At 42.5% G+C, this 18,553-nt stretch overlaps 1 protein-coding gene across 1 annotated transcript in view; it reads right to left on the minus strand.

The window, feature by feature from the left end:
- The window catches only part of srrm4 (serine/arginine repetitive matrix 4), a 51,543-nt gene that overhangs the window by 11,192 nt on the left and 21,798 nt on the right, over positions 1-18,553 (minus strand). Inside the window, exon 2 of the mRNA XM_062381429.1 lies at positions 6,204-6,338. Coding sequence (XP_062237413.1) covers positions 6,204-6,338 — 135 coding nt within the window. The remainder of the gene's footprint in view (positions 1-6,203; positions 6,339-18,553) is intronic.

Below are 18,553 nucleotides of genomic sequence, written 5' to 3' on the forward strand. Positions count from 1 at the left end.
GCTGCAGTAACTCATGACCCTGCAGCGTGAGAACACAGCTTTCTTCACCTGCGTTTACTTATTCATAAAAAAAAACTGTTGCTTCGTGCATTTCATGACAGATATGAAACTCACTCTATAAAACTCCACACAGCCTCATCTGCTGGAGTTCTCCTCACGTATGTTTCCTCCTGAATTCTTCACAAACAAACCCCAACAGAATGGGAGGAGTACAATAATCCACATGACTCATCGTGGAGGCTTTTGCACGACAGCACACAAACACCTCCTGATTCCCTCTCACAACAACAATCGTGAGGGAGATTATCTGCGAGCCGAACGTCCCACATGAGATGATCCCCTCGCAGCAGAATGATAGAAATCCCATCCAGATTGGGACAAAGCACCGAGCAGATCTCGTGCCAGCGAGCGGAGCTGAAGTCAAAGTGGATTTCACATCCGGGCGGGAGGGGTTTGTTACATTGCATCCTCGGCCGGGTGGAGCTAACTTCACTGCAGCAGTGTCGGTGAGCACCAGGGCTACATCCATACTTCTACATGTTCATCATACTTCTACATGTTCATCATACTTCTACATGTTCATCATACTTCTACATGTTCATCATACTTCTACATGTTCATCATACTTCTACATGTTCATCATACTTCTACCTGTTCATCATACTTCAACATGTTCATCCATACTTCTACATGTTCATCATACTTCTACATGTTCATCATACTTCTACATGTTCATCCATACTTCTACATGTTCACCATACTTCTACATGTTCATCATAAATCTACCTGTTCATCATACTTCAACATGTTCATCCATACTTCTACATGTTAATCATACTTCTACATGTTCATCATACTTCTACATGTTCATCCATAATTATACATGTTCATCGTACTTCTACATCTTCACCATACTTATACATATTCATCCGTACTTCTACATGTTCACCATACTTCTACATGTTCATCGTACTTCTACATCTTCACCATACTTATACATATTCATCCGTACTTCTACATGTTCACCATACTTCTACATGTTCATCGTACTTCTACATCTTCACCATACTTATACATATTCATCCGTACTTCTACATGTTCACCATACTTCTACATGTTCATCATACTCCTACATGTTCATCATACTTCTACATGTTCATCATACTTCTACATGTTAATCATACTTCTACATGTTCATCATACTTCTACATGTTCATCATACTTCTACATGTTCATCCATAATTATACATGTTCATCGTACTTCTACATCTTCACCATACTTATACATATTCATCCGTACTTCTACATGTTCACCATACTTCTACATGTTCATCGTACTTCTACATCTTCACCATACTTATACATATTCATCCGTACTTCTACATGTTCATCATACTTCTACTTGTTCATTTGAAACCAGATTAAAACCGATTCAGAGCCAAAGCCCTCCTGTGGAAAGAGATGGTAGTAGTTTGAAAATGATGAAGTAAGGATGTAGCTTATATTTTCTTAAGGAAAGTGCTGAGGGCGGAAGTTTTTAATCTTAAACACTCCAGCAGTTTAAATCATCAGGGAGTTTACCACACAAGACCCGGCTGACCTGGGAAACTCCTTCCTGTCATTCAAGCTTCAGCCTCCCTGACGCAGGAGCTGTGTTCTACAAGATCAGGCCACGATTAATCAAAGAATGTCACTTCAGGGATTTTATTGGACTTGACAAAGCTCCTCCTGAGCCACACAGGACGTTACACAGCTGACTTCATAGAATCAGTGGTTCTCTTCATGAATGCTTAATTCACTGATTGAGGATCCTTTTGGCAATATACCCCCGTAGCCGGTTTAATATTTACACCTGGCTCCAGCTATCACAATCCCTTAGACTGGATACATAAACGGACGACATGACAACTCCCAAAAGTGAAGCCAAATTATCTTGATCGCCCCCTGGAGGCTGGCTGCAGCCTCCAGGCTGCAGCCAGCCTCACTAGAAGCCTCCTGCACTAGAAGATGCAGGAGGCTGGTCATGCACCCAGCCTCCTGCATGTTCAACATTTTTCTTGAAATTCTGTTGTGTTTATGTTCGAAAAGTTGCCAATGAGCGAGTGGGCATGTTGATGAAGTTCTGCACATGTGACGGACGCCAAAATGGGATAATACAAATATGTCAGGATGAAAAAGATGATCCATTCATCGCACAGACAAAGATGTGGATTGGAAACACAACAAATTGTCAAGATCAGATTTTCAGGAGTTTTAATAATAAAGAGATAGAGGAAACGGGTGGGAGCTGAACAGATTGAAACAACAGGGGCAGATAAATTGATATGGAGAAGATGTGGAGGACAAACAGGGAGGAAACTGTACAAACGCACAGACCCACAAGCCTCCATGACTTTACTTCAAACTGAACATGGTGACACTCAAAGAACACTGCACTGAGACCTTCCTGTCTTCCCCCCCGTTCCCCCTCTTGACAGCGTGAATTCATCATTACTGAGAAAGGAAAGTTGTCAGCCTCCGTCGGGTGACAGCTTGATTGCCGACCATGAGGTCCACTTCATTTGCTCTTTGAAAATAACGTATGCAGAGAAAAAGGGAGAAGAAAGGCCTGTGAAGCGCCACAGGCCACGGGCTCGGTGAACGGAACCTTTCAAGTACAGACGGAGGGAAATTCATCAGGAGAAAAGGCAGGAAGCAGAAAGAGAGAGAGCGTCGAGCGACACAGAGAGAGGAGAGGAGACGGAGTGAAGATGCCTTTGATTGTAATTCACTGGAGCAGCCTCACCTTGGCTTTAATAACAGGACAACTTGAAAAGGCCGTGTGGTGTAGGTTAAACCGGAATTGAAATGAATATCATGAGGGAGTGCGCACATCATTAACGAAGGGGTAGTTAATGAGGCGGAGGCGTGGAGACATTAGACACTTAGTTATTACACTGACAAGCTCATGTGCTCACACACAGACAGAGAACTATAGAAGCTGATGAAATGAAGAAATGGAGCTGATGGAAATAACCAACGTGGGATAAATCAACAGAATATGAGATATTGAGGTTTAGTACTCAGGATGCAAAGATAAAAATGAAAGGTTTCCATATTAATGAGAAAAGTGAGTAAATCAGCAGCCTCGTTAACACTAACTGATGCTGACTTTAATTAAGAAAAAGAAATGTCCATTTAAAAAGGTGTAACCATTACTGTCCACATTGTCCCAAGGAGGATGTGATGATGTAAATTATTAATAATGAGGCAAAAGCATGAGTTTATCCATGTTCCCGGGGGGAAGTCATCAGACAGAGGCCTCTAGCTTCTCAACAAGTCATTTACAATTAACTAATTTTCAGAACATGAGTCCCAGCTGAAACTCTGGGGCTGGAAACATCAAATTCCCTCCAACAGCAGCTACGACACCTCTCTTCAGAACCTTCACGCTCACTGGGGGAGTTATTTCCATCAAACTGTGGGAAACGCTCCTCCACCTAACACCAGCAGTGGGTCGTGTGCCCAGGTGAGTGTGATCACAACCGACCCCGACAGTGACAAACTGCCCTGCTTGACGAATGCGACCACAGAGCTCCTCTGGAGGCGGAGGACTGACTCGTGGTAATGAATGGCCCCGCTCGGCGCAGTCGGCAGTTTGGGAGCATTAGGAGCTGGAATGCATTAGAGCTGATTAGACAGAGCGAGCCCGAGTACCCTCTCCTGGTAATGAGAATGCTTTGTCACTCATTAACACCTCCACCATTCTGGCCTTGCTGGAGAAAAAAAAAAGCGAGCGCGAGCCCCCCCACACACACACATTTGCATTTTTCCTCTTTTCTTTCCAGCAGAAACTGTTTCTTTTGATGAGGTAGAGAGAATGAAAGGGAGAATGAGCGAGCAGTCAATTGCCGGCAACACTGGGAACTGGTGATTGTGCTGGGAACAATGGCCAATGAAAGAAAAGGATTTGGGGACATCTGATGAGTATATGCTTGATGCTGAACGCAGCCTGTTTTCCTCAAGAGCACGTCGGCTCATTCTCCTTTTTTTTTTTTTACGCAATCAAGCATTAAAACCATAAATGAATGCGTGTAACTACATCAAGAATATGTCGGCATTTAAAAAAACAACCTCTTTCTCTGTGTCGTGCTCTGGTCCCTCTTTGTTGTCGCTGTTGTTGTGTTTTGTGCGCTCGTGATCAGATGGATTTTCAATGTCTTTCTCTTGTAATTAAATATGTAACACGTACGTCCCAAAAGTCGCTGGCTGCAGCTAACGCACTTCTTCCTGAGGCGAGCCGGTGTCAGCGCCGTGTGGTTTCATGTTGTGATTAACATCGGTTGCTCTGCTAAATCGGGGCGGCTGCCGGCCAATTAGCAAGATAACAATCCACAGAACAAACTTCTTTTCTAAACACAGGATTTCTCTCAGGCAGCGACTTGCTGTGTTTTGTAATTGAGACAAAGATTTTGATTTGAAAAAAATGAATCTTTCACTGAATGGAAACAAACACATTGTGTTGTCAAGCGTCTCTTCTTTTCTTGCTGTTCACCTCCAGCGAGGAGCTTCTGCTTCTGTTCCCATTGATTTGTTTGTTCGTCAGCAGAACTGAACAAAAAGTACAGAACAGATGTCCTCGGAACTTGGTGGAAGGACGTGACGTGAGCCAATGAAGACCTGGACAAAGGGACGAATCCAGGATCTTTTGCTTCTTCCACTTCTACAGGGTTGAAAAATCCACTAGAGATGTTCCAGCATCGGAACTACCTCCACTACAGCTGAAAATACCAGGCTAGGAATCGGCAAGTGCACAAATCCAAGTGACAATCTGATACTATACTTCTACCTCCCAATTATTAGATCTCCTTTGCTGCTTCAAAACAGCATTAACACTGTTCTTCCACTGGCAAGGACTGTTTGTAGAGCGGCTGAGTCGTGATCTCTAGCAGGGTAGCGTTAGCCAGAACTAGTTAAAATATCAGCAATTTGATCAAATTTCACACTGAACAGTCCCACAAGTAAAATGGCCACATTTACCAACTGCAAGAAGTGGTACTAGTGTTTGCAATGACAACAACGCTGCCATGACCTAGCAACGCAAATTGCAGTGTAAGTAAAGAGCATCTCTGGTTACTTAAGATTAAATGAATCCACTTTCATGAAAGATACTTCTTGAGCAAAAGAAGCAGAGTTGGACCATAAGACAGTTAAGACGGCATAATTAGTAAGTATGGGGATAGCATAATTAATTTAATCCGTATTAATATATAAGTTCACTTTACTGAGGCTTCTGAATCCACAGTGCCTCTGTTTCATTAAGACTTTGTGTATCTCGCTGCCACTTGGAGAAGCTGAACACACAAATCCTCTTCAACTCACAGGAAACGCTCCGTTTCAAAAGCAAACACTATAAATCTCTCTCACCAGGCTTTTCATCTGATGTCTTTTCTTACATGGTGCAATAGGAATAAGAAAGATCCAGAAACATCGTTATGAAAAATGATAATCAGAAGCCGAGGCGTTCTCACCCGCTCGCTGTTAACTTAAAAAAAAAAGCTCATCCTAACGGAAGCGATTCAACTTCATGATCCTCTCTAACGCTTCAAAAGCAGCTTCGGTCGTGTTTAACATATCGCTGGCTGCTCCTCGGATGTGTTCCTGCAAACGGCTTTGAAGGCGTCGGATTAATTAAGAAGCTTTTTTTTTTTAAAGAAAATCTGCCTCCATCTCCAAACCTCGGAATAAAACGACTGGAAACTATTCCCAGTGTGTGAAAGAGACTTCAGGTGAGAGGTGTCGGTGGAAGAGAGGAATCCGAACGACACGGTGCCGAATTCCTCACAACATCTTTGTGCTTCTCCACCGGGCTCGGGCCTGATAACACTGTTTACATTCGCCACGCCAGAATATAGAGATTAGCTCCGTTCCTCCCAGCGAGTGGACCCCCCCCCCCCCGGAGGCGTCTTCAGGTGAACTGTGACAAGACTTTATCGTCGGCGCTGTAATCTACAAAAACACCTTCAGAAACAAAATAAAAACTTCAACAGATTCTTCATCAGAAAGGTTCCGCTCTGATCTACAGCGCTGCAACTTTAGAGCATATTGATTTCTGCACGTTCCCCTTGTAAACCTTTTGTTTCTTTGTGTTGTGAAAAAAAAATGTGTTGATGGATTTGGAGTGTCGCTGCTCAGTGTTTGTGACAGCGTAAAGACCGGCTCACCTCCTGGCCCTGCGCCGGCTGTGGTGTTTGCGTGCTTTTCCCTTGATGCAGCCGTTTCTGCCGACCGCCTCCACCGTGGTGTCGGCTGCTTTCCTCTCATCGGCCTGAAGTGGCTGGCAGAGTGTTGTCTGGAAGCTGTGAGGAGAGAAAAACACAAGAAACCGATTTAGTTTGAGTGTTCGACTCTTCAAGGCAACTTTTTCCACGCAATTATCGCCTCCATCTTATAATAGGAAGACGGTCGAAGTCCTGTGGGGGGGGGGGGATTAACATGCTAGGTTAGCTTTAATTCCCTCTGGTCGACTGGGTGTGTGTTTCATTCCCCTCCATTTCCCCCTGCCAGCCGTTCTCCAGGGGAAATTGCAGGCCAGCCATTCACCATTCAAATCAAGGGTGTCAATTGAAATGTTGTTATTTTACATGCTTCAGTTACCCTGACATTTTGGAAAGTGGTGGTTTCTATCTGGGGTCAGGCAGATGCAGCCAAAGGAGATGCACAGTTATAAGAGAAGTTCCATAACAAGAATCTATATATCTTTAGTTTAGACAACATATATATACTGACGTGTAGAAGCTAAATTAACAGGGAGGAGAGATCGGACCACGCCCCAACAGTAAACAGTAAAATAATGTAAATGATGTTTGATATTTTTGAGATTTTATATTTAAACTGAGGCAGACTACATCAGAATAAAGCTAATATAAGTCTGGTGTTTACTTATTCCACCGCTTCCACTTGAACCTGCCGGAAAAAAAAAAAAATCTCCATCCACAATGGAAGGAACAGAGCAGACGACTAAACAGACAGAACGCTTCTCTGCTTATTATCCTCTGTTTTAGTCATGGGAGATTTGAGCATAATTACAGCTTCTCGTCGTCTTCGAGTGGCTCCTGTCTGATTGTAATGAGGAGATAATCAGAGCCAGAGATTAGGCCGTCAACGCCGCCGCCGCCTCCCCCTCCTCCTCCTCCTCCCCCCCCCCAGCGAGGGGCAGGCAGGAGCCGTCCCTTTCCATCTTTCTCACCTTCGTTTTCCTCTGCTTCCCCTGGCAGGGAGCTAATAATATAAAACGGCAGACCAGGTACTCCGACATGACTGAGTGTTTGAAAGGTGACAGGGGAGATAAAGATGGCCTCCAGAAGGATAATTAGTCCGATCAGGGAGTATGATGGGAAAGGAACCTCTGAGTAACCTGATGACTTGTACAAAGTTCTCCCATTGTGTTTTCGAGAAGTGCTCGAGACGACAAACTAAGACATTCGATTTTCTCATCACACTGAACTGGATCGTTAAAACTGAATTCTGACACTGATAGAACATGAGTTTTTAATTTCTGAACTCGTCTTATGTCAAGACTGTTTGTTTTGGAGCCCAAAAAGATTATCCAATTCAACACTTAGTCAATCAAGGGGAAATTTAATACAAATAAATTAATGTAATTAACGATAATTGTTTAAGTCGTTTGTCTCTTTGCTTTATTGACTGTATTGTTTTTCCCAGTCATTGAGATTGAATTAGTTTGAAGTTAATTAATTGATTTGATTGAAAAAAACTGCAGAAAAGCAGCTTGATGGATCTCTGTCCTGTTTTCAATATCAAAAGGGGCATTTTAAACTTCAGCTAAAAATCATCTGGATTGCCCCCTAGTGGTGGGATTCAGATGGGAAATGGACTGAATAAAAAAATTATATATTTTTCCCAAACATTCTTATTTTCTGACTCCAAATGAGGTAAATCTTCTTTCAGGGCTCTATTTTGTACGTTGTATTTTGTTTATATTTTGTTAATACTAAACAAAAAGCTGAAAATATGAAACCACTAAACATATAGAAACAAGATTCTCTGAAATATTAAAATACTCATTAGGTTACCGACCCAGTTGGTGTTTATTGCAACAGTAAAGGCTTTTTCTAGTTTGCTGTTGACCCTCACTGCTCTAATGGTAATTTATCTAACCTTAATTATACATGTGGTGTACGGCAGGTTGAAAGAGAACAAAGATATTGATATTCCAGCTAGTGGAAACACAAGTGCCCTTCTTCCTGCGTGGATCTGAACAATATACACAATTTGCTCGGCTCAGGAGAACAAAAGCATGAAACATCAGCACTGGAGGACGTCCACTCTGTGTCCCTGAAAAGGAACGAGCAGAGGAAAGCGGCGCCCGGCTCCTTTCACCGGCACGCTCACCAGTTCTTTGTTATTTGCTGTCACTATAAGAGCCGCGGCTGATGAGTTCTAAATGAAATCGATTTCGTTATCACGGATGCACATTCCCTCCCATCTGTCCCCTGCAATTTCTGGGCTGCAAACTTTCCACGCTAATAGCACCTGGATTTAGGGAGGGCTGTTTGTATCTGTCAGATAGAACTCCTCTCTCTCACACATGCATATGCTCCCACTCCCAGGTTTGTTGTTTTGGAGTCGTGATAGTTCATAACCAGGCAGCGGCTGAGAGGATTTAAAGGGACAATTAAAAAAAACTAAAACTGGCAAAAGGTTAAAGGTTCAGCGTGTAGAATTCAGGGACATCTAGTGGAGAAGTAGCATGTTTCAGCTGATCACCCCTCACCTCCCCCTCTCCTTTTAAACACAAAAGAGAACCTGTGGTAGCTTCAGTTGTCATAAAAACTCAAAAGGTTTAGTTTGTCCAGTTTGGGCTACTGTAAAAAAACATGGCAGCCTCCGTAGAGAGGACCCACTCCAAACGTTAATATTAAGTATTTAAATATGAAGTATTTAAATATAAAGGAGTAAATGTATGGTAAAGAAAACAACAATTGAAAACATCAAAAGATAGATTATTCTATATTCAATTTTCCGCTAATAGATCCCTTTCACCTAAATCTTACACACTAGACCTTTAAGTGAGAGCAATCGATGATGAAGACTAACGTGGAAACTACTACTCTGAAATCCTGCCTGGTTTGTGTGCAATAAAACAAGGTAAAATGAAATCATGAACCAGGATCTCCTCCATTTCAATCCCTCCTGAAACACGACACGATGGCAGCGGCAATCCTCCCTCTCGACCTCTTCACCTCTCTCTCTCTCTCATCATGTGAGCATGAACATGTATGACTTAGCACAGCTCCCTCTGTGATGAGTAATCCTGTCACTGGAGGCTGAGACAAGCGACTGTGACAAGCTCTGGTTTCTGTCTTTGTCACAGAGCGACTCCCTGCTCTCGACGCAGGGCTCCTCTGCTCCGTCATGCACCGCTACCGTCACCCGACTGGTGGACGGGTAACGTTCACTGCACAAAGAAAATACGATTCTAACAATGTTTTTGTTTTCCAATCCAGGAATTATGATTCTCTTACACAAGCCTGACTCAAACACTTGGGAAGGAACCAAACCACAGACTGTAAATGAAGATGGACGACATGACAGCTCCTAGAAATAAAAGTGAAAACATCTTGATCATCTCCCAGCACATGTTCCCACCTCCATGTTAACAGATGGTACATGGGCCACATTTTTCAAAAGGGTTTATTTTTTAATTATCCTATAAAAACTCTGGCTTCAACTCTGGCTTCAAATGACTTCACCAGAACAAGATGGCAGCATGTGAGATATTTTGGCTTTATGTTCTCTACGGTAGGAGGCATGTCGGCCATCTTTACACACAAACAATGATCCTACTAACAACAACAAGTGATGGGCTTATTCCTCTGGTATATGGACCTCGTTTGTTGTCTGTCAACAATTAAAAAACCATGAACGACAGTCATTCAAAACTGCTTTAGAGATGAAATGAAGGGAAATTAATCCACAACCAGTTGGATAATTAATAAATTAAAAATTCCAAACATCCATTCAAGCTTCTCCTTGTGATGATTCTGATCCGATTCTTCTATTTGGACAAAACAAGCTATTTAAAAACAAAACCTCAAACTTTGATGAGTGTTTTTTAGACATTCTCCGTTTGTTGACAAACACGATTAATGGATGAAAATGAAAACTAATTGCCAGATCAATCAAAAAAGAAACAATAATTGTTATTCAAAGCCATAAATTAGCTGCACAGCAACAGAATGTTCAGGGGGCGGGATTGATCTATACATGTGTGCAGGAATGAATTTGTGTCACGTTATTTAACAGGTTGATTTAATCTCCCAAAAAAATCTGTTAAAAGTGAAATGAAAAACTGATTTTCTTTTTTTAACAAACCAGCTGCTCGTCTGATGAACCTCCAGCTCTGTGCTGTGATATCCATTAAAACATCTTTCAGGAGTCTGAGCCACAGGAGGATCATCACAGTTTGTGTACAGTTTCATTGTCCACACCCCATTTACCATGTAAAATTGAGATAAACTGCAGCGACAGTGTCTGCCAGGAGCCGCTCAGCAACCTGCCAGCTGCCGTACAGAACACCGGCTCGCTGTGGGAGAGAGCTCATGAGTCACAACATCAGCTGACACTGTACAGGTGTGCAGGAAGCAAGCAGGCAGCCGTGAAACCGAGCAGCGGAACACTGCGCCGGTGTTTGCATAAAAAAAAAAACGTGTGGAAATCAAATCAGTGATTAACACAAAGTGGGGAGTGTGTGCAGGATCTGTGGGGACAAACACACACACATACATAAGAACTCCAGCGCAACCTTTTCCTTCCAACCCCTTAATGTCTACAGATACCCCGCTGTGACAGAATGAGATCAGACCAGAGAGAGTTAAGAGGCGCTCGAGGGGCATTTGTGCATTTCCTGGCCAGTGATCTCTTCTCCTCCTGGAGGCAGTAACAAACACACACAGCTGTGTTGTACTCTCACAGCACAACCTTTGCTTCTTGGGTCCATTCAGTTTACTTCATTTAATTTAGCTTGATAATATGATTATTTAAATACTAATGAATTAAATACGGTAGAATGCTTGAAATTGATTATACTACACTGGTATGAGATGATGCTGGTTGTTACATCACAGTTTCAAACATCTGTTTCTGCACGTCCAGATTAAAATATAAACCCAGAGTTTAATTGACCCAAATCTGGGATTGACCATTGTTTGAAACATGTTGTATAATGTAAGAACACAAGTCATCAACATATATATCAGGGGTCCAGTCATGATCATGTGATCGTGTCTGCTTTATGTGGATAAACCCCCAGAAACTGTCATTAAGTATAGTTTCAGTGGAAAGCTGATAAATAATAAATAACTTAATAACAATAAAATACATATAAGGGTTCCAGCCTGAAAACAACAATATCTGTGGACCCGTTGATCCCTTGCTGTTGCCGTGTCATCCTCACACGTGCTACTTCCTGCTGAGGGCAGAACGAGAAGACTCACGCCTATTAGACCAAGTGAATAACAACCAGTGGAAAATGAGCTAGAGGACATTCGTAGAAGGATCAATACCTCTGACCCTACAGCAACAACAGGAAAACAACACCAGGGGATTGATGGATGTTACGTTTTAACAAGAGGATGCAAGAGTTAAAGATTTAAAGATTTAACGGCAAAAGACAATTTACTGTTCAATATTATTTTCCCAGATTTTATTAAGCAAATTTAAAAGTATAGGCGGGTTTTAAATTCAGATGAAAGTTTGACCACTTTCATTCAAGTAGTGATTTAATCATGGGTGACAATAAGTGAAGAGCTCTTAAAGGAAAGTTTACTTTAAACATAAATTGGAAAAAAAGATTTCCTCCGAGTGTCGTTACTTGTTACGATGGTCCTCACCATAACAATCCAAAACATCGTGATTATTCAAAGTGGATGGATGCCAAATTGTCCAAATTAGCACTTAAGGGGCTCTGTTCTCAGTCACAAGCTGGTAAACACGTCAAGAATATCCAGGCAGATAATGAAGAGCGGGGAAGGACTAGCATGACATTCATCCTCTCAGGAATCAGGGGGAATTTGTGTAAGTGACAGCAAAGTGTGCGGAGCAGGGAGGCTTTTCTATCATTTATTTTTTCATCCCATTCCTGCAGATGATTTAAGAGTTCCCCAGCCACTCGTGAGGTTCAGGGAGGCTAATACACTTTTCATTATCCCTGTCAGAGCGACCAGGAACAATCGATTGTCGTTATTATGGGAGTGATGATAGTTGAGATAATTACCGAGAAAAGAGATGATCTACTACCACAATTAAAAACACCAAACAAGGTGGTCCCAAGGCCCCACTGCTTTCATTTACACCGAGGTTGTTTATTCAAGTTTCAGACCCGAGTCAAGAACAACTTCATCACCTCCCAGAGGACGCGAGCGAGCAATTAAACCCACACCAAGCGAATCCAGCACATCCCTCACAATCCCTCACCCTTCGAGGAGCTCAGAACCTGCTCAAACTTTCCAATGCAAAGTGGATTTGTTTAGGTGAAGTGTTATTGATTAAATGTGAAGAGATTGTGCTGCAATCATTCAGACCCCGCTCAAACACAGGCTCGCAATCAAGTAGTTCCAGTCAATTAGGCAAATGAGCCAAAGATCCAAGCACTTGATCACCAAAGCTGCCTTTACAGCTCGAGTTAAATATCACTTGCTGCTGAGAGATTCAGAAACATGAAATGACATTTGGAAATTGAGGAAGTACGAGTTGAGGTTCTTAATGAGCTGGCTTTTTTTTTATTATGGTATTAAAGTCCGGAGCACGCTGTCACGATGAAACAAATCCAGTTTGCATCTCTGCTCTCGTTGCATGTGATCTGAGGATTTAACATGTCCTCTGGAACGGGGCTGCGTTTCTCTTCTTACGGGTAAAACGTGCACAGATGGGTTATAGATTTTTTTTGGTACTATTCTCTGCAGCCAGAATAAATTGTGAGGATGAATGCAAATCCTTTTGGGCGGTGGAGATCAGACCCAAATTGGTCGCCTCCTCCTTCTTTACAATGTATGATGGGAATGCAGAATGATAGAAGGGAACATGAAAGATGTAATGGCTGCTCAGGCCCGGTTAGGAAGTGTCAGGGGCTTCGGGCTATTTTCCATCTTTGCAAGTTTGCTTCAGAAGTGACATGCACCTTCAGCCGATGGAACTTTTATCTGTATTATTATCAAGGTTCGTGATTCATCTGTGATGAGTTATATACCAAAGTATAGCTTTGAGGTAATTTCATTAAATAAAATTCAATAAAAAACTCAGTGGAGATTTTGGGAACCAGCCACAAAACAATCTGAATATAAAGTACCTATCGACTAGCTCAAGCAAATGCAATAATGCAAAGCTGCTTTTGTTGAATCAGTATTAATAGTTTAGTAAATATCTTTTAGTAGGGTTGTCCTATCCAAACGAAAAAATGCAATGGCTTGTTCAATTCTAAGCTAACAGACAGCCTATATCGTATCAAAGCCTCAGTCAAGATTGGTTTTATTTTGAAATCTCTGGCTTAATTTGCTGGTGATACTTTATGCTGGAAATTAAATTCACGATTTTTACTTGTCATAGAGTTTATTTTACTTGAATCAAATATTTGCATACTTCTTCCTGCATTGTATATAAATGCAAAGTGGATGTGTTCTCCCTATGCAGAGTTAATGATTTGGCTCATCGGGGAAACAACTGGCCCTGATTATTCCAATCAGACCGACTACATCGTCTTTGAATATGAAATAACCTGAACGTCCTCTCCTCACTATCGACTAATCAGCAGTGGCGAGGCCTTTGCCCTTCCAGCGGCCGAGTGCACTGCAATGCCAGAGTGACTTTGAAGACAAGGGAGGTTGGTTCATTCAATTATTGTGTCCTGATGATAAAATGGGAAGGTGGAGGAGGGGGGGGGGGGGTTAAAAAAAACATAATGGCTTGATTAATTTCCTTATCACGGTGAGCACAAAGAGTAATTACAACGAAATCCATCGCTAGGTGAACGACGCATCAATCAAATTAAAGCAGTCTCCACTCGGCAGAAATCACTTTCAAACAGACCAAACGAGTCGATTTGGCTAAGAGCTCCGCCCTCGGGTCAGGGAAGTGATGCCTGCGAACTGTTCACGCCAGCCAAAGGTTACCACTGTGATTAGAAAGCTCCGAACACGTCGGAAATATTAATAGAAATTCTGTAGGAGCAATTACAGCGTCCAAGGGAAATGTTTTTTTGCCTAAAGCCTCGACTGACGCTCGTGACTGGCTTCTTCAAACCAGCAGGGAAACCGTGTGAATGTGGAGCTGCCTTCAAAACTCAATGCATAATAACACAAGAGGAACTCTGTGACCTTCAATCACATTCCACGACCACTTCGCACACAAAGACACGTTCACAAGGTTCACAACTTCCTGAGAGCAACGATTACATGACACTGAATTAATGGTGTAGTTACATGAGGCCAATATTTCACCTCTGTAAGGAGGAGCTTTGTGTCGGCTGGAGGAACGAGGCCGAACCGGTTCACAGAGACTTCACCAACAAGATCAGGGACAAACGACTCTGTGCCCAAGAAGAATATAAAATATAAAATCTGAATTATAAAACGACATGTGAGGGGCGACTCTTTAAATACTGGACAAAGTTAATATTAATCACTATCGGTCAATCAAAAAACTACACACACACACACACACACACATACACACAGGGTGAGTGAGTTTGCTGTATAGTGCATTACAGTGTCACAGCCTTGGCAACATTGACAGACGTTGGCCACAGAATGTGACCATTACAATTAGAGAGTTATTACTTTATTAATATCTACGAGAGCCAGAACCAATTCAACCAGTGGATATGAGCCTGTTACTTATGTTTCACAGAATAAACGACACAGAAAAGATGTTTATTCTCTTATTTCAAGTTCTATTTATTCGGTTGTATTTGTGCGTTTGTTGTTGTTGAGTAAGAAGACAGTTGTACTGAGGATTGTGGTTATGTTTATGAATATGTTGATGTCACATTGATGGGTTCTTTGCTGCTGTGCTTTCCTATTTATTTCTTGTACAGCCCCAAGTCATGTATGATTTCCTCTTGCCTGCTGTCTCTTCAATGTGGGAGGTGAAATTCAGTTTCCCCCTAGATGGATTCGTATAGATATTTAAAATAAAGTTTATATTTTTGGATTGATGCACATATTAAACAACCGTCAGAATATCAGAACATATATTGTATCAGCTATGGGAATATAACCGTCTGCCTGGTAAACTTTTGCTTGTGTGAGTTCAAGTATAAAATATAAACCTGGGCCCCAGATATGGAGAAAACAGGAGAAAAGAAAGCATTCATAAATAGATCTTCTCTCTACTGCAGCTCGATGGAAACACAAAGCCTGTGGTCACATTTTGAAGGTCTTACACTGCTGCAAATTTATAATCCACTCTTTTGGGTTAGACTTAAAAGAAAAGAAGAAAGAAGAAATTCTTTAAAACACATAACAAAAAATAAACATTAGCAGAGTAAAAAGTCAGAACATCTCATTAAAATTAGATGCTCCTTTCCAGAGTTATGGAAATGATAGCTGTGATGTCAACTGCAGGATGAACCCTTCTGGAAAATAAATAAAAAAAAGTTTAGCCAGTGAATCACAGCCTGAAAAGGCTTCATTGGACATTTTCGGGTCAACCTGCTGGATTCTTTTGCCCGGCAGCTCTTTCTATTTGTCGTCTCTCTCTGGAGAGTAGAACAATCAAATCACGGTGCTATAGTGCTAAGAAACACGAGGACTGATGGTGTTATGGTTCATTTAGCGATCCACTACAGGTTGAGTGGGAACCATGAGGAGTGGGCACAATTGAATAACATCTTAGAAAATGTCTTATTCGATGGGGGACATTTTAAATGTGGCCACACGTGTGTCATTGCCTCGTGGATGCTCATATTCTCCCGGAGTGAGTTCAGGACAGAGTTCAGGCTGCGGCACGTTCCTGTGAGTCGGAGGCTGAAGCTCGGAGAAACCGTGGCACCGCTCCCAATGGCCGCTGCTCTACATTTCACCGCTGGTACAAGCTGCCACTGACCGGAGAAGCTGAATGTTTGGCAAAGTTTATTTCCGAGTGGAGCAGCAGTTAAGTTCCAATGAGCGGACAAAGGGATTTCTTTTTTTTACACACACACATAAAAACAAAGCACGCCAGCAAACAGCTGTATGCACGACGGAGCACGCCTGATTCTTAATTAGCCCAAAGCTGCTGCCATCATCATCATCATCATCATCATCATCATCATCAGCGTTATGCCCTTTGTGGATGCTCTTCCAGAGGCATTTAGAAGAATAGCCCCTGCACCACGTGATCCTCTCGCACCAGACTGTTAACATCTAAACTGGGAGGATTTTTCTCTTTCACGCATCATGAATCTTACGTGTGCATCAATTACTCGCCTCTGAAATGGAGTTAGAAGTGATTAGAGGGTTTTTTTTTGTCATGCGAGGGCAGGAGGGAGGGAAGCGGGCATAGTTGGGTTTAATTAGCAGCTTGTGAGGCACACTTCCTCATTGCACTTCTTCCTGTGTGAAGGAGATTACTGAAGAGCCTTTCTGCAGATGCTAATGCATGTGGAGTGCAGGCGAGCAGCAATCATTGTGCGCCCTGTGTTTAATTAGCACGACCATGACACCGGAGAGGAGCGGCGTGCCAGGAGCAGAGCCTCTGGTTGGTTGGTTGGCATTGAGTTTTGAACAAAAGAGACAAAGAGAGAGTCTTGGAACTTTTCAGAGAAAGAGTCGGATCATGGGAAAAGTCTGCACTGTGAGCAGGGATTCGTTTTCCCCCGGCAAGGTCTAATTTGCTCACTCAGACATGCAGCTGACAGATGAGTTCCGGATTGGAAGATTTTCCACTTGCTCCATTTTAAAATGTGAAATTTTTGGCCCCACGTGAACTCTATTTCTTAAGCAAATATTACCCATCACCTCTCGCTGCACACCTCTCCCAATTACTACAGAGAACAGACAGGACATTAAACTGCCATCTGGTGGGAAACTTAATCAGCCAATTAAAGAAGTAATATCTACCAGCAACTGCAAAGAAAACCGTAAACAACTTGTTTTCCATGACACTGAAGCTAATTTAAAATCTGCTTTGACAGACCAGCAGCCTCAGCTCCGTGCATTAGAACCTCCAGAGCTGCCTCTCCTCATTTCTGCCTCTAATTATCCTCCATCACGTTTCCTTGTAGTCGCTCCGTGGGAATAATTCTCAGCATTAACTGAAGGGTTCCTCCGCACACCTGTCTGGATGCACTGCCCCTCGATGGGCAGACTGGGACCCGGCATTTTGCTATTTCAATCCGGCTCCACCGTCTTAACGAGCTGCTGCGGCGCCCACACTAATTTGTGTCAGTAAACATATCAGGTTTGCAGCCGGCCATGACAGGCAGAATGAAACTCAATGGACCCATCGACACTTTTTGTGCGGGAGAGAGAGCAAGAGGCAACTCCGACAAGATCTGGATTCGATGGTAATTAGAGGAACGGGTTCAGAAAGGGCCAACGTGTTCAATTACGCTTGAGCTCCCATTTCTCTTTTTCTTTTTCTGCAACAGCATCGTCTGCAGCGACGCCCCCTTCACATGTAAAATACCCTGGTGAATTATTCAACAAGGTCTCTGACTATGACCAGATCGTTCCCTCTGTCAGGAGAAGAGAAATTGGACCAATATTTTCCGTCCTGTGGAGGTGGAGGTGTCGTGGTGTGGAGGCAGCAACAAGATGGGGGCCAGTCTCATAAAAGTTATCAAACAACATCGGGATTCTCTGATAATGTTGTGCCTTCATTTTCTGCATCTTCTCGCTCCTGCCTGTTTTTCCACAGTCCACAGTAATATCATTTCAATCAGGCATGTGTTTCATATATTACCTCTCGGACAGAAAATATCTAAAAGCAAATTTGAGGACTGGATTCACCTAATTCAATTTATTATAAATTATATCCCTAAAAATGAGCTGCTTGCCTGCGATGTGAGAAAATGCTGAGAAAACTTTTTAAAGCCAGGAAACAAGATTTGCTCCAAAAAACTAGAGTTATACCCACAGCACCTTCTACAGGAGGAACACTAAAGCTGCACAGTATAAGACACGAATGAAGTTCTAAACCTTAAATTAAGGGACATCTGTCTTTCTCTCCCTGCTCCCCTTATTAAAGTTTTCACACTGTGCGCTCTCTCTCCTTGCATATTGCTTTTTTGGCGTGAAGACAGGAGCAGGTAAACTCAAACCCATGATCCTCCCTTCTGCCACCTACCAGGTGTGGCGTGCCGGCAGATGGAGGCGCAGCGTCAGAACATATCCAGCAGATCAGGCGCTACCGTTTGGAATCTATAAATGTACCAGGAGGGCACCGAGTGCAGCTTCCTGCCGTCTTACTAACTAACTAAATAACGTTCCACTTTAAATCATACGCTCGTGTCAGATCTCTGGGCTTGTTCCCCTTTGTTTATGTTCTGCTTTCACCTTCTGTCTCCGTCTATTTG

This window comes from Platichthys flesus, chromosome 3 (genome assembly GCF_949316205.1).
Source record: "Platichthys flesus chromosome 3, fPlaFle2.1, whole genome shotgun sequence".
Lineage (NCBI taxonomy): Eukaryota > Metazoa > Chordata > Actinopteri > Pleuronectiformes > Pleuronectidae > Platichthys > Platichthys flesus.